The sequence below is a fragment of the Microcebus murinus genome, chromosome 6 (assembly GCF_040939455.1).
Source record: "Microcebus murinus isolate Inina chromosome 6, M.murinus_Inina_mat1.0, whole genome shotgun sequence".
NCBI classification, from domain to species: Eukaryota; Metazoa; Chordata; class Mammalia; order Primates; family Cheirogaleidae; genus Microcebus; species Microcebus murinus.
The window spans coordinates 88,317,657-88,342,301 of record NC_134109.1 but is presented as its reverse complement, the minus strand read 5'-3'; the positions used below and the strand labels follow the sequence as shown (position 1 = coordinate 88,342,301).

Sequence of the window (24,645 nt, the reverse complement as noted above, 5' to 3'; positions counted from 1 at the left end):
TTGTTGCCTAGGCTAGAATGAGTGCCGTGGCATCAGCCTAGCTCACAGCAACCTCAAACTCCTGGGCTCAAGCAATCCTGCTGCCTCAGCCTCCCAAGTGGCTGGGACTACAGGCATGAGCCACCATGCCCGGCTAATTTTTTCTATATATATTAGTTGGCCAATTAATTTCTTTCTATTTATAGTAGAGACGGGGTCTCGCTCTTGCTCAGGCTGGTTTCGAACTCCTGACCTCGAGCAATCCGCCCGCCTCGGCCTCCCAGAGAGCTAGGATTACAGGCGTGAGCCACCGCGCCCGGCGTGCAACTCTTAATATAAGGATCTACTAGGCTTATTGAAATGGATAGAAGAGACATCAGTTTCCATGAAACAGAGCAGGAGAAGAATCTGAAGGGCTTTGGGAAATGCTTGTTGGATTGAATTGGCTCAGTGGGGATGTGAAAGACCCATACTTTTATGAGATTTAGACATTGGGTTGGTGAGCTATGCCATGTGGGCCAAATCTGGCCAGGGTCCTGCTTTGTATATCTTGGAGCTAAGAATGGTTCTTATTTTAATTAATTAATTAATTTTATTTATTTATTTATTTATTTTTTTGAGATAGAGCCTTGCTCTGTCCCCTCGGCCAGAGTGCATTGGCATCAGCCTAGATTACAGCAACCTTGAACTCCTGAGCTCAATCAACCTCCTGCGTCAGCCTCCCGAATAGCTCAAACTACAGGCATGTGCCACCACACCCAGCTAATTTTTTTCTATTTTTAATTGCCCAGCTAATTTCTATTTTTAGTAGAGACAAGGGTCTCAACTCTTGCTGAGGCTGATCTCTAATGCCTGAGCTCAAGTGATCCTCCTCAAGGGAGCCTCGGTCTCCCATAGTGCTAGGGTTACAAGCATGCGCCACTGTGTTCGGCCATGGTTCTTACATTTTTAAAAGGTTAAAGAAACAAAACAGGGCCGGGTTTGGTGGCTCACGCCTGTAATCCTAGCACTGTGGGAGGCTCAAGGTCAGGAGTCGAAATCATCCTGAGCAAGAGCGAGACCCTGTCTCTGCTAAAAATAGAAAGAAAGTAATTGGCCAACTAAAAATATGTAGAAAAAAAATTAGCTGGGCATGGTGGTGCATGCCTATAGTCACAGCTACTCGGGAGGCTGAGGCAGTAGGATTGCTTGAGCCCAGGAGTTTGAGGTTGCTGTGAGCTAGGCTGACGCCATGGCACTCTAGCCCTGGCAACAGAGTGAGACTCTGTCTCAAAAAAAGAAAAGAGAAAACAGAATACGTGACAGTCTTAGGTCCAAAAAACGTAAAATATTTACCATCTGGGCCTTTATAGAAAAACTGGTGATTCTCCATTCAAAGTAGAGTCATCCTTCTTTAAGAAGTGGGAAAGTTGAAGGAAGCATCCATTGAAGGGAAAGCTGTTCATTTGGGCCCCGATAAGTTGTGTATGTTTTTGGAAAACAATTGTAGAGGTGAAAGAAGAATGAGAAACTAGGATTATATTATTAATAAATCTGGGCTGGGCACGGTGGCTCATGCCTGTAGTCCTAGCACTCTGAGAGGCTGAGGCGGGAGGATCGCTCAAGGTCAGGAGTTCGAAACCAGTCTGAGCAAGAGCGAGACCCCGTCTCTACGAAAAATAGAAAGAAATTAGCTGGACAACTAAAAATATACAGAAAAAATTAGCCAGGCGTGGTGGCGCATGCCTGTAGTCCCAGCTACTTGGGAGACTGAGGGAGAAGGATTGCTTGAGCCCAAGAGTTTGAGTTTGAGGTTGCTGTGAGCTAGGCTGATACCATGACAGTCTAGCCTGGGCAGCAGAGTGAGACTCTGTCTCAAAAGAAACAAAACAAGACAGAACAATCTGTAGTGTTTAGTTTCCATAAGTTATTGTAGTAAACCATAGAATTTAGAAATCATTTGTTGTATCCTATCCACTCCTTCACTAGTTTAATTACCCAGTGCCGCTCCCCAAGAAATTGGCAGTACTAGCTTACTTTTTAGATGTCTCCTTGCTAGATTAATCTTTATAAAGAGAACTCTAATAATTTTTAGGTTAAATGATACTTGGGATTCATATTTTTGTCCCTGATGAAACTAGCTCTTCAATAAAAATGTCAGTGAAAATATTTCTATTTACTGTTAGTAGGTAGGCATAAGCTATGCGTAGTATATACAGGTTGAGTATCCCCTAGCTGAAATGCTTGGTACCAGAAGTATTTTGGATTTTTTTCAGATTTTGGAATATTTGCATATATATAATGAGATATTTTGGGGATATGACCCAAATGTAAATATGAATTTTATATATGTTTCATATATATCTTATACCCATAGCCTGAATATTACTTTATACACTATTTCTAATAATTTTGTACATGAAACATAGTTTGTGTTAAGTACTTAATGTGTGGAATTTTCCACTTGTGGTGTCATATTGATGATCATAAAGTTTTGATTTTGGAGAATTTTGGATTTTCAAATTAGAGATGGTCAGCCTATACCTGACTTATTTTTGAGTATTTCAGTTAATAAATATCCAAAGTTTTGCAAGCCAACATTTAATACCTAACATTTACTGGAGTATTAGTCCAATTTTGAAATCTGTTGATTTAATTCTTCCATACCTAACCCCACCCTAGTTTGAGTAACTGTAGTCAAAGTTGCTTTAAGCAGGCTGTTGCTGAGCAGAATAGGAGAAAGAAAAGGGGAAAAGGCCAGTATTGGTTATCATGTTTGATAATTAACAACACTATTTAGGAGAAGTATGTTAGCCCTTTTGTTCTTTTTTCTTTGTGTCCAGAAAATTATGTACACAGAAAGCACACAGGAATTTCCCTTTAGAAAGTAATTATTTATAGTATATTTCTCCTTATCAGTTTCAAAAAGATGTAAGAAAGGTGGCATATTTAAAGCCACTTTAAATTTTGAAATTCTCATTTTAAATTTCTAGTAAAAGTCAGCAGAAGTTTTGGAGCCATGGGAAACTATTAGCTGTGTGATGTTGGACAATTCCTTTTATGTCTAAGTTCCTGCATCTGTAATGTGGGAGTACTGATAATGTCCCTTCATAGGATTATTGGGAGCATGTAAAATGTTTAGAATAGTGAATGAAAGTACACTATCTACTAATTAATATCGTTATTACATGCACTTTGGGCAAAGAGTTAACAAGATCCTTTGCCCTGCTGCCTGAGTAACTGACCTTTGTTTAACCTCCTAGCTCTGTTTCCCTGACAGCCTTATAAGAATAGTGTCAACTGTTTTAGGTAACATCTTAAGTGTTGCTTGTGAGTAAATTGTATGTGGCTTGGGAAACTAATAATTAGCTGGTAATAGGCTTTGGGTTTCCCTGTGTGCAATGAATCCTGTAGCTGGGCACATCCATCACAAGGATTTGGAAGTTGTGTCTGTGAGGTGGTTACAAGAAATGATGGCTTTCTAGATTAACCCATGCTGTTTTTCTTTTGTTGTTGTTTTTTTGAGACAGAGTCTCACTCTGTTGCCCGGGCTAGAGTGCCGTGGCGTCAGCCTAGCTCACAGCAACCTCAAACTCCTGGGTTCAAGCAATCCTGCCTCAGCCTCCTGAGTAGCTGTGACTACAGGCACACACCACTGTGACTGGCTAAATTTTTCTACTGTTAGTTGTTTGGCTTATTTCCTTCTATTTATAGTAGAGACGAGGTCTCGCTCTTGCTCAGGCTGGTCTCGAACTCCTGAGCTCAAGCAATCCTCCAGCCTTGGCCTCCCAAAGTGCTAGGATTACAGGCATGAGCCACCATTACCGGCCTCATCCCATGTTGTTGAAATATCAGGATATTTCTTTTTTAAGGCTGAATAATATTTCGGTGTTTGTGTGTATGTATCATAATTTTAGCCAGACACAGAAATGAGATACTGTGTGATTTCATTTGTGTATGGAATTTTAAAAAGTCAAAACCACAGAACCAGAAGAGTAGAACAGTGGTTACCTGGGGCAGGGAGTGTAGGGTATGGAAAATGAGATTTTGTTTAAAGGGTGAAAACTTGTACTTATAAGATGAGTAGCTTTCAGAGACCTAATGTACAGCATGGTGGCTACAATTAACAATTATGTATTGTATACTTGAAATATGCTAAGAGAATAGACCTTGGCCAGTCATGGTTGCTCACACCTGTAATTATAGCACTTTGGGAAGCCAAAGGGGAAGGATGGCTTGAGGCCAGGAGTTTGAGACCAGCCTGGGCAATATAGTGAGACCCCATCTCTACAAAAAAATAAAAATAAAATAAAATAATTAGCCGAGCATAGTGGTTTGCACTAGTAGTCCCAGCTACTTGGCAGGAGGAGGCAGGAGGATCATTTGAGCCCAGGAGTTCAAGGGTATAGTGAGCTGTGATGGAGCTACCCACTTAATTTTGTAATTTTTGTAGAGATGGGGTCTTGCTGTGTTGCTCAGGCTGGTCTCCAATTCCTGGTCTCAAGACATACTCACACCTTAGCCTCCAAAAGTGCTGGGTACTTTTTTAAAATATGAAATCTGACCATCACTTTTAATTGTATTTTAAATGGCCAGTATCACTGGATCACACTCTTGCAGTTTTCGGCTCACAGTAGGAATCTCAAATTTGGCCTCCTTCCTCTTTGGCTATTTCAAGCAACTGTATTTACATAGCATTGTTGATTTAATAGTCTAAATCACATTGGATTTAAATGGAAGTATTCTGATGTTTTAGATGTAACATCATCAGTAAGAGTATATAGTGTGTAGTAAATATTTAGTGAATTTAAAAAAATGGCATAGAACTATTTTTATGTATTTATTATGAAGTTATTTTCTTTTGATTTAGTGGGTTAACTTATAAACCATCCTTTAAAACTTTTTGCTTTAGTCCCAGAAATCCTGGATAGAAAGCACTTTGACCAAGAGGGAATGTGTATATATTATACCAAGTTCCAAGGACCCTCACAGGTAAGGATACTTATGTTTCTTCTGGGATCTTCTAGAAATTACATGTAAATTACATTGCTATTTATTTATTAAAATCAATTATTTGTAGTTACTGTTAATTTTTGTAGCTAGTGTTAATTGTGTAATGATAGAGGGATTGGGAGAAGGAAACAGTATTAATAACAGTATTTTGGGGTTCTTAATGACATTTACAGCATAAAAGCTCTTCCTCAAAGTGTTCCCCATCTCTGAACTTCTTCAAATCATGCTAATATATTACAGAAATAAGGTAGTTAAGGCTCTCTTTTTGTAACTGATTGATACTGAGAACTTAAAGATGTTTACATATCTATTTATTGGGTATCTACTGAGTATCCAACACTATGGTTCATATTGAAGAAACCAGTATAAACCTAATAGTCACTGTTTTTGTTTGCCAGTATATGAATACAGATCAACATTTACTGAAAAACATATCATCAGAGACTGTGGGCATCTCAGATCATCCTTTTGGTCTTTAAAATGGCTTTGATAATAGGAATTATTTATTTATTCAAATACTAGTCTTCTCTGTATTGTTCCACTTTTAGTATATGTGCCACCCAGGCAAGCACAGATAATAGAAATAATTTAAAATTAGAGGACATTAACTAAAATTCAGGAAAATGTTGACCTCACAAAATATTTACTTAAGAAATTTTTGCTAAAATTTCTTTTTCTGATGCTTAAAAATAGAAAAAGCTTAAACAAGAAAATCCAAGATATATTAATAGTTATTTCCTGACATATAAAGCACTTCTCTCTGTGGGCGCTTAGAAAATATTAAAATTAATTGACAAAGACATTTGTAAGATTTTTGTATCTTGTAGTTCTTATCTCCTGTCAAACCTTGTTCTCCATCCAGTTACCTTCTCTGTAACTTTTACTTCCATTAAATACATAACTCTTATAAAAACAGCAAAATAGGTAATTTTTTATTAACTGATACCTCTTTTATGTTACAGAATTTATCACTGTTTTGTCCATAATGGGTACTTAGTAAAATATTGAATGGATCTCTCACATTACAAACACATTCCCATCGTAAGTGTAATGTACATGATAAATTTTGAAAACTTTTGAGAAGCAGAGAGTTGGCTCAGTGCTCAGAGTTTTAATACATCAAGATAGTCTTTTTCCCTGCCTCTACCTCGGTAGTAACTGAAACTACAGGCATGCACCACCACACCTGGCTGAGATGGTCAATATTAACATTTCGCTGTATTTACTTTTAATTTTATCTCAGTGCATGGCTTTTGTTTTATAGTATTGCTACATTCAGTCTATATGTAAAATGTTGTACCTGCTTTTTTTTTTTTGAGACAGAGTCTTCTGTTGTTGTCCAGGCTAGAGTGAGTGCCGTGGCGTCAGCCTAGCTCACAGCAATCTCAAACTCCTGGGCTCAAGCAATTCTGCTGCCTCAGCCTCCCAATTAGCTGGGACTACAGGCATGCGCCACCATGCCTGGCTAATTTTTTCTATATATATTAGTTGGCCAATTAATTTCTTTCTATTTATAGTAGAGATGGGGTCTCGCTCTTGCTCAGGCTAGTCTCGAACTCCTGAGCTCAAATGATCTGCCCGCCTCGGCCTCCCAGAGAGCTAGGATTACAGGCGTGAGCCACTGCGCCCTGCTGTACCTGCTTTTTAACAAACTATTACAGTAAATATATTTTTTCATATTACAGATATTTTATAAGAGTACTAATTAATATTCTGTTAGTGTATATACCACAGTTTGTATACTGTTCTATTGTGCATTTGAGTTGTTTTCAATTTTTAGCAATTATAAATTAAAATTCGGCTGTAATGAAGACCTTTGTGGATAAAACATTTTGTATCTAAGGTTTTCCCTGCTTAGTTTATGTAATGCTAAAAGCTTTCCAAAAGGATTAAAGGAATGTAAATTATCACCAGTAGTGAATGAGAATGTCTGCTTTACTGAATATTGACTTAGAGTAATGTTTCCATCATCCTCAAGAAAAAGTGATAAGTTAGGAAATAGTACATACTTTTTAAATTTGCTTGTTTTAAATTTTTATTTATTTATTTTGGTTTGAGAGAGTCTCGCTGTGTTGCCCAGGCTAGAGTGCTGTGGTGTCAGCCTAGCTCACAGCAACCTCAAACTCCTGGGGTCAGGCAGTCCTTCTGCCTCAGCCTCCCGAGTAGCTGGGTCTACAGGCATGCGCCACCATGCCCGGCTAATTTTTTCTATATACTTTTAGTTGGCCAATTAATTTATTTCCATTTATAGTAGAGACGGGGTCTCGCTCTTGCTCAGGCTGGTTTTGAACTCCTGACCTTGAGCAATCCTCCCGCCTCGGCCTCCCAGAGTGCTAGAATTACAGGTCGCCCATACTACGGTTTTCTTTATTTTTAATTGACAAATAATTGTAATAGTATGTATTTTTATTTTTTAAAATTTTTAAAATAAAAACTTTTTTCTTTTTTTATAAATTTTTTCTGTTTTTTTTATCCCCACATGGCACAGGTAATTAGTATGTATTTTTATTTTTTTTTTTTTATTTTTTATTTATTTATTTATTTATTTTTTTTGAGACACAGTGTTGCTTTGTTGTCCAGGCTAGAGAGAGTGCCGTGGCGTCAGCCTAGCTCACAGCAACCTCAAACTCCTGGGCTCAAGCGATCCTCCTGCCTCAGCCTCCCAAGTAGCTGGGACTACAGGCATGTGCCACCATGCCCGGCTGATTTTTTCTATATATATTAGTTGGCCAATTAATTTCTTTCTATTTATAGTAGAGATGGGGTCTCGCTCTTGCTCAGGCTGGTTTCGAACTCCTGACCTCGAGCAATCCGCCCGCCTTGGCCTCCCAGAGTGCTAGGATTACAGGCGTGAGCCACCTCGCCCGGCCAGTATGTATTTTTAAATTGCATTTATTTGATTACTATTGAGAAAACATTTTGTTTTTAGAATAGTCTCACATTTTTTTGATAAACTCTGTAAAAATATCTTTTTAAATTCATACAAACTATGGCAAGAGCTATAGATGTTTTTTATTAACTCTTCCAGTCATTAAAATAGGTAACCTAATGTCTCTTCCAGTCATTAGGTTCTGTGACTTATTCTGATTTCTTACTGCTTATTAAAGATATGTTTTGTTATAATGTCATATCATATTTTTTAACCAGAGAGGATAAATGGCATTTTCTAGGTCACATGTCTAGTAATTCATAAAGATGGGATGAGAATGTAAGTCTCCTTAGTTCAATGTGCCTGTTTTAAAATAAGACATGGTTTTGCTTCCAGAGAAAATTTTGGTTTTACTTTATTAAAAAAATAGATTATATTATCACTAAGGATTTTATTTTGTATAGTTTTGTTAATTTCACTTTGCAGTAGAAATAATAAAAGGGCTCATCAGGTATTAAAGAAATCTCCAGGTGCTATTAAGTATCCTCAACTGTAACCATTCCTGTAAGAAAGACATAATTTACAAACGCAGTTGGTCACTTCTTTCTACACTAGTTTAATTTTTAAATTAATTTTATGTCAGGTAAGGTAGGGTAATTCATGCACCTGGTTCGAAATTTATAAAGTACCAAATGCTATACGTAAAAGTCTCCTTTCTATCACTGTTATCACTGTGCTCTAGCTGTAAGTGTCCCTTACTAAAAAAATCCCATTCCTTGGAATACCTTTCAGAAATAGTTAGGTATAATCTTTGGATGTCCAAGCAGATGGTTATCCCTCTCCCCGATTCAAAGTACATACTGTTGAGCCCATTGTGTTTATATTTATCTTGGAGATCACTATTTTGTTCTTAATTAATACATCCTATTTAATTATATGTCTGAATCATAATTGTTTTAGTAGTCCTTTATTAATGAACATTTTACCTATTTTTAGTTTTTCTTTTTGCTGTTAGAAAAAATGCTGAAATGAATAATCTTGTACATTTTTCATTTTATACATATATTACAGATGTTTTTTAGCCTATACTTGTAGAACTGGATTTAGCATGTGAGGAGTCTATATTTTTAAAATTTTGGCAAATAGCTCTCCATAGGAATTACATTAATATATACTCCCACCCAACAAATGAGACTTTCTCTATATTCTCATGAAGATATTATCTTAAAATATTTTTAAAAAATGTTTTCTAATGAAATTACCTTTCATATGTATACTATCCATTCATATATTTTTTTCCTTTTTATATTGGATTTTAAAAAATAGATTTGGGTAAGCTCTTTATATATTAGGGAAAACTAACCCTTTGCAAACATATTTTTCTCAGTTTGTCTTTAGACTTTATTAGTGGCAGATTTTTGCCACATAAATGTTGTATTTTTATGATTTCTGGATTTCATGTCACAATTGTATTTGAAATATGGAAACTGAGTTAAAAATAGTTATTTGAATGTATAAATCAATCTATACATGGTCTGTGATATCTATGGAAAAATTAAATGTATAATTTTCCTTTGTTTTGTACTTTATATGGGTTTTATATAGTATAGATTAAGAAAGTTTTTCACTTGAGGTAATTTATTTACCTTTTTGTGTCTTATAGATGCCTTCCAGGATGTCAAATTTGTCAGCAACTTGTCAGGTAAGTTTATAACATAACTATATTTTGTACAAATTTTGAAAAATAAAATTGATTTGTTGGAAACGTTAGTTAGAATACACTAGGATAAAACTCACATGTTGTTATAGTTGATGGGTACTTTACCTAGACTTGGAAGATGAAGAATCAGCCAAGGCTGCTTGAAACTCAGGTAAAGCTACCTAAGCAGAATTCTAAAATTGACTCTGAGTTAGTTGGACAAAGATTGAAGAAAACGGGTTTTAGGCAGAGAGAACAGGTTGTAGGAAGGCCTGACAGTGAAGGACATCATGGTTCTCTAAGGAAACTGTGGAATATAGGAGGTTAAGATTGGGATTTGAGAGATCTGAGTCTTGAGAAATAAGGACCAGATCATTTAAGCTTTCTGTGTACTAAACCACCTACTTTTGATTTCATATTAAAAGGCTATTACATAGGTGAATAACATGCCAGACTTTCTTTTTTCTGTAAGAACAGCTGGCATTTTGAGATTGGATTAGGAGGAAAAAAACAACCAGTTCATAAAAGTTTTGGTGTGATTCTGGCAAAAAATGAGAACCTGAATTAAGATAGCAGTATGATAGATAATGAAGAGAAGTAGATAAATTTGAAAGGATTTATATGAAATGCAGTAAGATTTGGTGGAGGGAAGATTTAAGCATGGTACCTAGATTTCCTAATTTGGGCTACTGAGTAAATGGTAATGTTCCTTAAGGTTTGTTGAAGAAATGTAAGAGGAAAAGGAGAAGGTCTCTGGTTGGCAGGCTAGGAGCAAAAGTGCATAGAATGAGTTTATTTTAGATATATTGAAGTTTTTTTTTTTCTTTTAGAAGAACTAAGTAAAGGGAAATAGACTGACAGTCTTTTTTTTTGAGACAAGAGTCTCATTCCATTGACTGGACTAGAGTGCAGTGGCGTCAGCCTAGCTCACAGCAACCTAAAACTCCTGAGCTCAAGTGATCCTTCTGCCTCAGCCTCCAGAGTAGCTGGGACTACCAGGCATGCACCACCATGCCCGGCTAATTTTTTTTCTATATTTTTAGTTGGCCAATTAATTTCTTTCTTTCTTTTTTTTTTTTTTTGAGACAGAGTCTCGCTTTGTTGTCCAGGCAAGAGTGACTGCTGTGGCATCAGCCTAGCTCACAGCAACCTTAAACTCCTGGGCTCAAGCGATCCTCCTGCCTCAGCCTCCCGAGTAGCTGGGACTACAGGCATGTGCCACCATGCCAGGCTAATTTTTTCTATATATATTAGTTGGCCAGTTAATTTCTTTCTATTTATAGTAGAGACAGGGTATCACTCTTGCTCAGGCTGGTTTCGAACTCCTGACCTGGAGCAATCCTCCTGCCTCAGCCTCCCAGAGTGCTAGGATTACAGGCGTGAGCCACTGCGCCAGGCCAATTTCTTTTTATTTTTTAGTAGACATGGGGTCTCGCTCTTGCTCAGGCTGGTTTCTGACTCCTGACTTTGAGCAATCCTCCCACCTCGGCCTCCCAGAGTGCTAGGATTACAGGCTTGAGCCACCACACCTGGCCTATTTGAGTCTTTTTAAATTTTTAAAATATCTTCCAGTTCTTCCTTCATCATGTTCATATTTTTTTATGCCTTCCCAAGCAGTCTTAATAGTTGGAGCATACTTATAATAGTTGTTTTAGTGTCATCTTCTGATAATTCCTTCATCTCTCTCATTTCAGGTCTTTGTTTAGTGTTTTTTTTTGTTGTTGACATTTTCTGCTGCTTTGAATGCCTAAGAGTTTTTGATGGGTGCTGCACATTGTGAATTTTATGTTTTGGGATACTGGATTTTGTTGTGTTCCATTAGGGACTTTGGGACTTATTTTTAGCTTGCAGTTAGGTTACTTTGGATCAGTTTTATCCTTTCAAGTTTTGCCCTTCTACTTTGTCAGGGCATGGGCTATCTAGGTCTTCTTTAGTCTTTCAAATTAGACAATACTCTTCTGAGGACCCTGTCATAGGCCTTGTTGTATTAGGAGATCTCTTCACTCTGGCTGGTGGGAACACAAACTGTTCCCTGCCCTGTATGAGCTTTAGGAATTGTTTGGCCTTCTGCTATCTAGTAGTTCTTATCTTTGCCTTGGGTAGTATATCCTTAGACATGCTTAAGGAGACTCCTCTGCAGATGTTTGGCACTTTCTCTTTGTAGTTCCCTTCTCTTTTTGCTTTCTAACTCAGAAACTCTTGCTGTCTTGATTTCTTCAAACTCTATTCTGATTTTAAGATTTTATCAAATCGTTGAAACTGCCTGACCCCATTGGGTTTTTGTGTTACGGTCCAGTATGTGCTTCTAGGTAGAATGCCATCCCTCTTTAGTCCTTTAGCCACAGTCAACCATTGACCTCCTTTTTGTCACTATATAGATTAGTTTGCATTTTATTGAATTCCATGTACATGGAATCATGTAAATATGTATTTTTTGATATCTGGCTTCTTTCAGTCAGCATGGTGATTTTTGAGATTCATCCATATTCTAGTACCTATTAGTGATTCATTTCTTTGTATTTTTGAATACTATTTCTATTATGTGTTTATACCACACTTTGTAGATGCTCCACATTAAGTTTAGATGATGATTTCATCTTATACTAATGTATTTATACTATTTCAGTGCTGTAATCTAGGTATTTATTGATATCCTAAAATTAAGCAGTCAAACACTATTATACTCTTCATTAGTTCATTCATTTTAATTAAGTTTTTCATTACTTGCAATTTTTTGAAATCTTTCTTTGGGATGCCACGCCATCTCTCTCTCTCTCTCATTCTTTCTGTCTTTCTAAAGGACAAAATAAAGTATACATCTTTAAAGAAAAAGATTATTTAATAATGTCACTTTTTTCCTTTAGGTGTTTTTGTGGTCGCTTGGTCAAGCAACATGCTTGTTTTACTGCAAGTGTTGCCATGAAATACTCAGATGTGAAATTGGGTGACCATTTCAATCAGATAATAGAAGAATGGTCTGTAGAGAAGCATACAGAACAGAGCCCAACGGATGCTTATGGAGTCATAAATTTTCAAGGGGGTTCTCATTCCTACAGAGCTAAGGTATGTTACTATTTTATTTTATTTTTTCACTTCATTTACCTTGTTTAGTAAACATTTATCTCATAATTTATATAGCATTATGACAAAAAGTCTCAATCATTTCTTTGTGTACTTTAGGGTTCGTGATATAGGTGTATACAAATAATAGAATTGTACCTTTTTTTGTGGATTGAACTTTTTATCATAAAATGTTTTCAGTTTCTTGTCATTTTTTCCTTTTTTATAAAATCTGCTTTTTCTGAAATCAGTATAGCTAAACTTTCTGCCTTCTTTTCTACTTCTAACCTTTTCTTGTGTTTAAGAGTTATCTTCTAAGTAGCATTTAGTCATTTTTATTTAGTCTGCTGTATATTTGAGTTTAAATTTGACATCGTGTTATCTCACTTTTTTTTTTTACTTTGTTCCATTGTCTTTTCTTTCTTTTATCTTTTTGGATTAAATACTTATTATTTTCTTCCTTCTTTAATAGCATGTTATTTATACAGTCATCTCTTGTGTCTGTGGGGGATTGGTTCCAGGATCTTCCCTCAGAGATACCAAAATCCGTAGATATCGTTGTTTGCATGTAAACTACGCACATACTGTATACTTTAAGTTATCTTCCTGTATACTTTAAGTTATCTCTAGATTACTTAAAATACCTAATACAATGCAAATGGTATGTAAATAGTTGTTATACTATATTGTTTAGGGAATACTGACAAGAAAAAAATCTGTACATGTTTATTAGTACAGACACAATTTGTTTCCCCAAATATTTTTGATTCATGATTGGTTGAATCCATGAATCTGGAACCCGTAGATACAGAAGGTCTACTGTTATGTTCTTTTTCTATTCTTTAGAGTAATCTTTTAATAAACACTATAATGTACATTTTTAACTTGCTACTATGTACAGTCACACATCACTTGACAATGGTGATAAGTTCTGAGAAATGCTATCTTAGGCGATTTCATCATTGTGCTAACAACACCAGAGTGTATACAAACCTAGGTGGTAGCTTATTGCTTTTAGTCAACAAATCTGTACAGCATGTTACTGTACTAAATATAATAGGCAACTGTAATGGTAAGTAGTTGTGTATCCAAACATATCTAAACATAGAAAGGTATAATAAAAATACAAATTATAAACTGATGGGACCACTTCATATATGCGGTTTGTCATTGACCAAAACATTGTTATGCATTGCATGACTGTGTTATAAGTTAGTACTTTGACCCATTTCTGGACAATGCAAGAACCTTTAGAATATTTGTAAATGTTTACTTCCTTCATGACTTACATGCTTTTCTTGGCAAATAAATTTTAATTTTCTGTGAATTTGAAACCCCCCAAACATAATCATTATTTATTTTGATTTAAACATTTTAACCTTTACATTTTTCTGCCTGCGTCAATGTCTTTTTTTTTTTTTAAATAATTTTATTATTGCATCCATGTCTTGATGAGAAAAACAGTGCCAAATTGTGGGCTCATCATCTCTCCAAGTTTTCTTATTCTTTTGGATCTTGATCTCTCAAGCTCTTACTGCCTTCATAGTTCGCCAGTGCCTTAAAACAGATGTTATTTATCTTTTTTCTAGTTTCTCTAGTTCCCCAGGGGCAGAGTTGGTGCAACATAATCTAGTCCATCATTGCTAGGAGTGGAATTCCTCATTAATCCCTAATATAGTCTCTCTTTTTTTCTCCTACTAAGCTGATCAGAATATATAGTCTCTTTTTAAAAATCTGACTTTAGACTGTTTCCCTGATACCAGTTTATGTACCCATAACTAGTACATAACCAGTACCAAACTGGTACTGGTTATGAACAAATATTGAACAAACAAAACCAATACGGAAAGACTTATCATAGAACAAATCCAACCAATCCTTTTTTTTTCTTTTTTTAAAGACAGGGTCTCACTCTATCACCCAGGCTGAAGTGCAGTTATATGATCATAGCTGTCTATAACTTGAAACTCCTGGGCTTAAGCAGTTCTCTTGCCCCATTCTCCTAAGTACCTGGGACTATCAGCACATGCTGCCACACCTGCTAACTTTTTAAATTTTTGTAGAGTTGAAGTCTCTCTGTTGTCCAGGCTGGTCTCTAACTCCTGGCCTCAACTGATCCTTCTGCCTTGGCCTCTGAAAGTGCTAGGATTACAGGTGTGAACCACCACACCCAGCCTACCAAGAATTCTTCAGGGACTCTGGAGTCTTTTCAGTTCTGTAGAATTCTGATGTTTTCAGCTTCATTTGTTTGTCACTACTGAGATTTTCAGTGGTATTTGGTCTTTGTAAAAGAATGGGAAATACATCATTTGATGAAGAACCTTTCTTTAAGATGATTTAAAAATGTCTCTTCCTGTCAGGCATGGTGGCTCATTCCTGTAATCCTAGCACTGTGGGAGGCCAAGGCAGGAGGACCGCTTGAGGCCCAGAATTCGAGACCAGCTTGGGAAACATAGCAAGACCCCATCTTACAAAAAATAGAATTAGCTCAACATGGGTGGTGTGTGCCTGTATTCCCAGCTACTCAAGAAACTGATGCAGGAAGATCACTTGAGCCCAGGAGTTTGAGGTTACAGCGAGCTAGGATCATACTACTACACTCCAGCCTGGATGACAGAGGAAGACCCTGTCTCCAAAAAAATAAACGTTTCTTTCTCCACCCCCACCCCCACCCCGCCTCCTGTCTGGAAGCTTTTAGGGTTCGGTGTTCTGATATTTGTATGTGTGCATGTATCTGTATCTGTTATCTGTTAAATATATCTGTCTACCTATCTGTATATGTCTCTCCCTTTTCTGTTGTCTGTATTTTCTTTTTCTGGAGCTTCTATAAATGGGATGTTAGATTTGAGAGATGTGGGAAGGTCAAAGTGAGGCATGGGGAAGAGCAGTAGGAGGTGAGGTGGGACAGCTGAAGTGGGAGGGTATGTGCCAGGGCTTGTGGGCCTGTGGGCCATTATGGGGTATCATGGTGAGAATTTTTGTTTTGTCTTGCTACCTGATTTTAATGGGGATACTTACAGTTTTCACCTTCCTGGCTTAACGTATTGTGTGTGTAAAATCTTAATAAAGATAAATACGTATAGGCCGGTTGTGGTGGCTCACGCTTGTAACCCTAGCACTCTGGGATGCCGAGGTGAGAGGATTGCCTTAGCTCAGGAGTTTGAGACCAGCCTGAGCAAGAGGCTATACTATAAATAGAAATAAATTAGCCAAACAACTAAAAATAGAAAAAATTAGTCAAGCATGGTGGCGCATGTAATCCTACTGCCTCAGCCTCCCGAGTAGCTGGGACTACAGGCATGCGCCACCGTGCCTGGCTAATTTTTTCTATATATATTAGTTGGCCAATTAATTTCTTTCTATTTATAGTAGAGACGGGGTCTCGCTCTTGCTTAGGCTGGTTTCGAACTCCTGACCTCGAATAATTCGCCCACCTTGGCCTCCCAAAGTGCTAGGATTACAGGCATGGGCCACCGAGCTTGGCCTGTACCCATTGTTTAGCTCCCACTTACTAGTGAGAACATACGGTGTTTGATTTGGACTAGAGTCTAGTCACTAGATTATTGACAAAACTTTCAAACACATAATTGAGTATTTGCCTCTCTTAGTAGTAATTGTCTTAGAAATCTCCATTTCCCTCAACAATTCTTTAATTTCTTCTTTTCCCAGCATCTTAGTCAGTCTTACTGCCTTTCACTCACTGTGAACTGATAGTTAAACTATCAGTAAATACTGTGGATAGATTTGTAAATTGGATTAATGGTAATCAAGTATAAACAGAAAGAATAACATTTGTGTCTTAAATGTTTAAAAGTTATAGTTCTACTATAGATCTCACAGAATGATTTTTTTCAACTTCAAAGTTTTGCTATTGCTTGTTCCTTGGAGTACAAATATATTGAAAGTGCCCATGAAATTTGTTTTTATATTCATATAAAAGTTATCTAAAGTCATATATGTTGTATTATGAAATGTGTGAACATATTCAATTATTTTGTTCTTTTGTAATCTTTTTTAGTATGTAAGGCTATCATATGACACCAAACCTGAAGTCATTCTGCAACTTCTGCTTAAAGAATGGCAAATGGAATTACCCAAACTTGTTATCTCTGTACATGGAGGCATGCAGAAATTTGAACTTCACCCACGAGTTAAGCAGTTGCTTGGAAAGGGTCTTATTAAAGCTGCAGTTACAACCGGAGCCTGGATTTTAACTGGAGGAGTAAACACAGGTATTGTGATGATTATACCAATTTTATTTAGCATGTCTGTAAATTTTTCATAACATCAATTAGATATTTGAAATAATACTCAGCAACGAATATAGGAATATTTAACTCTTCTGTTAAATCCATAGTTCCTAGGTAAAAATAATAACTGACTGTTAGGTTGTCATGTAGGCTTTTAAAAAATACACTTTAGAGCAGGGGTTGGCAAACTACAGCCCATGCACCAAATCTAGCCCATTCATTGTTTTTGTGAATAAGGTTTATTGGAACACAGCCATACTCATTTGTTTATGTATTTCGTTTATGGCTATTTTTGTGCTACAACAGCAGAGATGAGTAGTTGCAACAGAGACTGTATGCCCTATAAAGCTTAAAATATTTACTGTTTAGCCTTTTACAAAATAGGTTGCTGACTGTAGTATAGAGCAAACCGTTATTCCTATTACTTTCCGACTACTGGCAAATCAATACAAGAATGGCAATCCATTGCCCCAGCAATGGTAAGAAGTAACTTTTAAAAATTAATTTTTTTCCTTTTTTTTTTAAAGATAATAAATTTCTTTTTCTTTTATTTTCTTTATTTTTTTGCCACAATACTCATTTTGGAAGTTCTTAGGAAAAATTAATTTTTAATATACTATTCCCTTTCATTCCAAGTCTTCCCTATCACATGTACAGGTTGAATAAAAGGAGGGAAAATTAATTTTAATGTCTAAAGTAAAACATAATTATTTATGTAAGTCAGCTTGCAAACATCTATTTTATTTATTTATTTATTTATTTTGAGACAGCGTCTCACTCTGTTGCCCAGGCTAGAGTGCTGTGGCATCAGCCTAGCTCACAGCAACCTCAAACTCCTGGACTCAAGCAATCCTCCTGCCTCAGCCTCCCGACTATGTGGGACTACAGGCATGCGCCATCATGCCCAGCTAATTTTTTCTATATGTTTTTAGGTGGCCAATTAATTTCTTTCTATTTTTAGTAGAGACGGTCTCGCTCTTGCTCAGGCTGGTCTTGAACTCCTGACCTTGAGCAATCCGCCCGCCTCGGCTTCCCAGAGTGCTAGGATTACAGGTGTGAGCCACTGCGCCCAGCCCAAACATCTGTTTTATTATCAACAACTATTTCTTGAGCCCTATTGTGTGTCAGATGTTTTTTAGGCTGCATGAGAATATTTCATAACACAAAATAGACAAGATAAATTCATGGAGCTTTTATTCTAGTGGGGGAGATATAGATAATAAACTGATAACTTAGTAATGTATATGTTAAATGATCAGTGTTGTGCAGGCATGTGAAATAAAAAGGAGGGAAAGTAAGGTGGGTGAAGGGGCTGCTATTTTGTATATGGTAAAGGAGAGCTGATAAGGTGACATTTGAGGAGAGAGGAAAGGAAATGAAGCAAGATGTAAGAAAAACATGAGGCAAGAGTGTTTAAAGGAGAGGAAACAGCTAGTATTTAGGAGACTAGTAAGAAAGGTCCAGTGTAGCTTGAGTGGAACAAGCAGAGAGAGCTAGATGATGACGTCAGAAACTGGTGTGTGGTGAGGGGAATCATGGTGAAGGAGCGGTGACATCAGGCATCATATTTGGCCTTGCAGAACATTATATGCCCTTTGGCTTTTACTCTGAATGAGAAGGGAAGGTTTTAAGTAGAGACTTAACAAGAGCAAAGATCACTTAGATGATGTTTTGAAAATGGAATGTAAGTAGGCAAGTAGCAGTTGAAAGACTAATTAAGATGCTATTTGCATCTTAGTAAGGGATGAGATCTAGTGCATTATGAAAATCTAATTGAGTTTGCCAGGGCTGCTGTAACAAAATACCACAGAATGGGTGGCTTAAACAGCAGAAATTTTTTTCCTCATGGTTATGGAGGCTAAAAGTCCAAGATAGGTGACAGCCAGTTTGGTTTCTTCTGGGCCTCTCTCCTTGACGTGCAGAGATGGCCACTTTCTTGTTGTGTCCTGTCATTGCCTCGCTCTGTGTGTTGGTATCCCTGGCGGCTTTTGTGTTCAGATTCCTTCCTAGAAAGCAGGAAGGCAGATTGGATTAGTGCCCCACCCTAAAGGCCTATTTTAACAAAATCACCTATTTTAAGGCGCTGTCTCCAACTCTTGTCATATTTTGAGTTATTGGGGGTTAGGTTTCAGCGTATGAATTCTGGGGGACACAAGTCAGCCCATAAGAAGTGATAATGAGGAGTTATATGCTCTTTGGAATTGCCTTTTCTACTTTTCTCTCTTTTTTTTTTATTCACATGGACTTTTGTAGTTGTTTGTTGTGTGTGTGTGTTTTGTTGATGGTCATGTTCCACTGAGCCATATTCTTAATTTTTTCTAGATGATGTGTAGAGCAGTAACAAAAAACTACAGTTACTTATAGGAGAAATCCAAGAAAGAACTAGGACTAACAACATGGTAAAAGTTAGTTTTATATGTGTTTCTGGCAGTTGTAGTGATTTGATATTGTGGGGTTTGTTTTTGTTTTTTATTTCTTTTTGGTCCTTGTGTATTCTTTTGTTAAGTTTGGCTTTGGACCTTGTTGCCTTGTATCTCATATGTAAAGAAATATATCACACACTGTAATGTTACAGATTGAGCACAATATTCTGGACACAATAAAAACTTTCATATAAAATGAATAAACTTTTGTCTGAATAGGTGTGGCAAAACATGTTGGTGATGCCCTCAAAGAACATGCTTCCAGATCATCTCGAAAGATTTGCACTATCGGAATAGCTCCATGGGGAGTGATTGAAAACAGAAATGATCTTGTTGGGAGAGATGTAAGAATGATTTTTAAAGTTTCTTATATTTGAACTTAAGTATAAACAAAATTATAGCAAAAATAGAGTAAGACAACTTAAAATATTTGTGACACCATACTTTTCAAATTAATTTTAAAAAGTATTTTCCTGAGGTTTTCTGCTGATCCTTTTGAGTATGCATAAATATAAATCAAATTCATAAATATTAATAATATAAATAATTGCCCTTATATATTGGTACATTTGGTGTTTTTTTGTTTGTTTGCTTTGTTTTGGTTTTGTTTTTTGGTTTTGGTTTTGGTTTTTTTTTGAGACACGGTCTTTTTCTGTTGCCTGAGCCAGAGTGCAGTGGCAACTGCAACCTCACATTCCTGAGCTTAAGCAATCCTCCTGCCTCAGCCTCCCAAGCAGCTGAGAATGTAGGTATGCAGCACCACAATCCGCTAATTTTTCTATTTTTTGTAGAGATGGGGTCTCACTCTTGCACAGGCTGGTTTCAACTCATGACCTCAAACAATCCTCCCACCTCTGACTCCTAGAGTGCTAAGATTACAGGTGTGAGCCATTGCACCTGGTCTTTTCTCTTTTATGTATAAAATTATCTCTCATAGGCCTGGCGCAGTGGCTCAGGCCTGTAATCCTAGCCCTCCGGGAGGCGGGAAGATCGCTCAAGGTCAGGAGTTTGAGACCAGCCTGAGCAAGAGCAAGACCCCGTCTCTACTAAAAATAGAAAGAAATTAATTGGCCAACTAAAAATATATAGAAAAAATTAGCCGGGCATGGTGGTGAATGCCTGTAGTCCCAGCTAATTGGGAGGCTGAGGCAGTGGGATTGCTTGAGCCTAGGAGTTTGAGGTTGCTGTGAGCTAGGCTGATGCCACGGCACTCTAGCCCGGGCAACACAGTAAAACTCTTGTCTCAAAAAAAAAAAAAAAAATTATCTCACATGTTTTCCATATATGCCAGTACTTGTAATTAAATTTTTAATGACTACATGACATTGAAAATTAATTTTATTGTCACTAAGAATAGGAGTCAAATGCTAGTGTTTTATTTGAATAGATTATAGACATATGAATTGGTTATAGATATTTATCAAGACCTTCTAAAATACTGAATTTTGACTTTGAAGTGTTATTAAATTTCTAATATTGATTTTAAAGATATTCATACCTAAAAAAGTAGCTAGATGATACTCGATTTTTTTTTTCAGTATCCTTTATGTATTGTAGTTTATTAACTTAATAACCCGATAATAGTTTCTTTGCACTATTTATTTACTGCTTCTCCCTTTGTATGTGATGATGACATATAATTCTGTAGTAAGGGTCAAGATATTCTTAATTTTTTCCCCACCCCCCAAGGGTCCAAATGTAATTGTGTGGTTCAGCCCATTTATTGATAAGTCATCTTCAGTTGCTTGTGCTTTTTAATACATTCTTTGTTATTTTCTATTTATTTATATATGTAAAATAGAATCTTACCTCTTCTCTTTACAGATTATTTCAAAATTTATTTTGCATTATATTGTATTTATTCCTGCCTACTAACTCTTATATTTGCTGTTGTTTAGGTGGTTGCTCCTTATCAAACCTTATTGAACCCCCTGAGCAAATTGAATGTTCTGAATAATCTACATTCCCATTTCATATTGGTGGATGATGGCACTGTTGGAAAGTATGGGGCAGAAGTCAGACTGAGAAGAGAACTTGAAAAAACTATTAATCAGCAAAGGATTCATGCTAGTAAGGGAATTCTCAAATTTGTTATTGGTGAAATTATTCTGGGCTCTATTAATTATTCTGGGCTGGGCTGTAGCCTTCAACATTCTAGAAAGGTAGAATATTCTTTGAAGCCAGCCCTTTCTTCCCTTCCTTCCTTCCAACAAGGTCTCATTCTGTTGCTCCAGGCTAGAGTGCAGGGGTCATCCTAGCCCACTACAACCTCAAACTCTTGGGCTCAAGCGATCCTCCTGCCTCAGCCTCCTGAGTAGCTGGGACTACAGGCATGTGCAACCACATCCAGCTAATTTTGTAATTTTTTTGTAGAAATGGGGTCTCACTATGTTTCAGGAGTGGCTTTTTTTTTTTTTTTTGAGACAGAGTCTCGCTTTGTTGCTCAGGCTAGAGTGAGTGCCATGGCATCAGCGTAGCTCACAGTAACCTCAGACTCCTAGGTTCAAGCAATCCTATTGCCTCAGCCTCCCGAGTAGCTGGGACTACAGGCAAGTGCCATCATGCCCGGCTAATTTTTTCTATATATATTAGTTGGCTAATTAATTTCTATTTATAGTAGATATGGGGTCTCACTCTTGCTCAGGCTGGTTTTAAACTCCTGACCTCGAGCAATCCACCCGCCTCAGCCTCCCAAAGAGCTAGGATTATAAGTGTGAGCCACCGCGCCCAGCCTAAGGATGCTTTTGAACTTCTGGCCTCAAGTGATCCTCCCCCCGGTCTCCCAAAGTGCTGGGATTACAGGTGTGAGCCACCACACCTGGCCTAAAATGCTCTTTTTCTTAAATAGTAAGATAACACATGAAACAGCCAAATACTTGATGTTAGATGAAGTAATAAGACCTAGGAAACAAAATCTCAGGTATCAAGGTCAAGGCCAAAAAGGTTTACCAGAAGCTCTGTTGTTATTGTAACCCCATTGCAGCCAAAAGGATTTACAAATATTCTTAATGTGTAATATATTCTAGTATGTGGCTATAAGAATCAAGATCGAAAGGGAAAAGGGAAAAAACTCACTTATAGTACAAAGTAAAAATCAGCAATTTGCTTAAAGTTTATAAAATGAGTAGGTATCACTGTTTGTCAGGTGTGTCTTAAAAGTTGGTATTCTTGGGATAGATTTTCCTTTCCAACCATGGCTGAACTTTCTGGGTCAACATCTAAATTTTTCTTTTTCTTTTTCTTTTTTTTTTGTGAGACATAATCTCACTCTGTTGCCCGGGCTAGAGTGCCGTGGCCTCAGCCTAGCTCACAGCAACCTCAAACTCCTGGGCTCAAGCGATCTTTCTGCCTCAGCCTTCCGGGTAGCTGGGACTACAGGCATGCACCACCATGCCCAGCTAATTTTTTCTATATATTTTTAGTTGGCCAATTAATTTCTTTCTATTTATAGTAGAGAGGAGGTCTCGCTCTTACTCAGGCTGATTTAAAACTCCTGACCTTGAGCGATCCACCCACCTTGGCCTCCCAGAGTGCTAGGATTACAGGTGTGAGCCACCTCGCCTGGCCCTAAATTTTTATTTCTAATAAAAGAAATATGTAACCTCAGGACACCAAGAAGATGAGCTTTGTGACAAAGTGAAGTAGAAATTCAAAATGATAAAACAGTGTATTCAGATTATGGTAGAGTCAGAGCTTTTGCTACCAATTAGGAATGTGTTATAATCCTACAATTACCAATGTTTTGTATCTTCTCACTGCACTGCAGGTTATTGTAGAAACAAAAATTGGCATTCTTGACTAAATTTCTTTCTTTCTTTCTCTCTTTGTCTCTCTCTCTCTCCTTTCTCTTCTCTTTTTCTTTTCTTTCTTTCCTTTATTTTTTTATTTATTTTTTTTTTTTTTGAGACAGAGTCTCACTCTGTTGCCCAGGCTAGAGTGAGTGCCGTGGCGTCAGCCTAGCTCACAGCAACCTCAAACTCCTGGGCTCAAGCAATCCTCCTGCCTCAGCCTCCCGAGTAGCTGGGACTACAGGCATGTGCCACCATGCCCGGCTAATTTTTATATATATATTAGTTGGCCAATTAATTTCTTTCTCTTTATAGTAGAGACGGGGTCTCGCTCTTGCTCAGGCTGGTTTCGAACTCCTGACCTCGAGCAATCCGCCCGCCTCAGCCTCCCAGAGTGCTAGGATTACAGGCGTGAGCCACCGCGCCCGGCTTCCTTTATTTTTTTTTGAGACAAAGTCTCACTCTGTCACCTGGACTAGAGTGCCTTGGCGTCAGCTTAGTTCACAACAACATCAGACTCCTGGGCTCAAGTGATCCTCCTGACTGGAGAGTAGCTGGGACTACATGCATAAACCACCACGCCCAGCTAATTTTCCTATTTTTAGTAAAGACAGGATCTCGCTCTTGATGAAACTGGTTTCAAACTCCTGAGCTCAAGAGATCCTTCCGCCTTGGCCTCCTAGAGTGCTGGGATTATTGACATGAGCCACTGCACCTGGCAATTAATCAATTCTGTTTATGTAATTCTGACTCTGCCATTAATTTCTATACTAATGTATTACCTCATTTGGAATCAGAAATATACATTTTTAAATGAATAAAAATAGATGTATGTTAGAAGTTTAAATTAATACAGTATTAAAAATCAAACTAAAAACCAAGCCTGGTGTTAAATTTCTTGTCAGGAGGTCAATTAGTAAAATATAAAAAATGATTTTTACTTTTCAGTGAATATATGAAGTCTCTGATATGTGTGTTAGATTATATATTAGATTTTCTAATTTAGTCATTTAGAACAGCCTTTAAAGTAGTGATAAGGTAATATATTCATTATTTAATTTATTTATGTGAGACTGGTATCATGTTGAGTGCTTAAAATGATATCAATACAACCTTAGAAATTATGTTTTGACTTTTTAATTATTTTATTTTGTAAATAATGAAATTAGATTATTGAATTTTGCCTGGAGAGGTTTTTTCCTGGAGAGGAATTTGCCTCAGCTTGAAATAATTTTTTATGTAAACAGTGAACCAGGTGGATAAAAAAACAAGAAAAAAGAAATTTTTTAGAAAAAATTTAAAAGAAATTTAATAGAAAAGTAAAGGAAATAATTTTTAAATTAAACTTTTGTTTTTTTAGGAATTGGCCAAGGTGTTCCTGTGGTAGCACTTATATTTGAGGGTGGGCCAAATGTTATCCTCACAGTTCTAGAATACCTTCAGGAAAGTCCCCCCGTTCCAGTAGTTGTATGTGAAGGAACAGGCAGAGCTGCAGATCTACTAGCATATATTCATAAACAAACAGAAGAAGGAGGGTAAGTGTATATGAGTGTAACAGATTTTTAATAATTTTATTAAAGAGACT

General features: G+C 37.0%; 1 protein-coding gene across 2 annotated transcripts in view; it reads left to right on the top strand.

The window, feature by feature from the left end:
- Nucleotides 1–24,645, top strand: part of TRPM7 (transient receptor potential cation channel subfamily M member 7) — a 105,351-nt gene that overhangs the window by 11,424 nt on the left and 69,282 nt on the right. For both annotated transcript variants that reach the window (XM_076004361.1, XM_076004362.1), the window contains exons 2-8: nt 4,871–4,950; nt 9,504–9,542; nt 12,404–12,602; nt 16,618–16,831; nt 19,492–19,616; nt 21,171–21,342; nt 24,421–24,595. In XM_076004361.1, the coding sequence (XP_075860476.1) occupies nt 4,871–4,950; nt 9,504–9,542; nt 12,404–12,602; nt 16,618–16,831; nt 19,492–19,616; nt 21,171–21,342; nt 24,421–24,595 (1,004 nt within the window). The remainder of the gene's footprint in view (nt 1–4,870; nt 4,951–9,503; nt 9,543–12,403; nt 12,603–16,617; nt 16,832–19,491; nt 19,617–21,170; nt 21,343–24,420; nt 24,596–24,645) is intronic.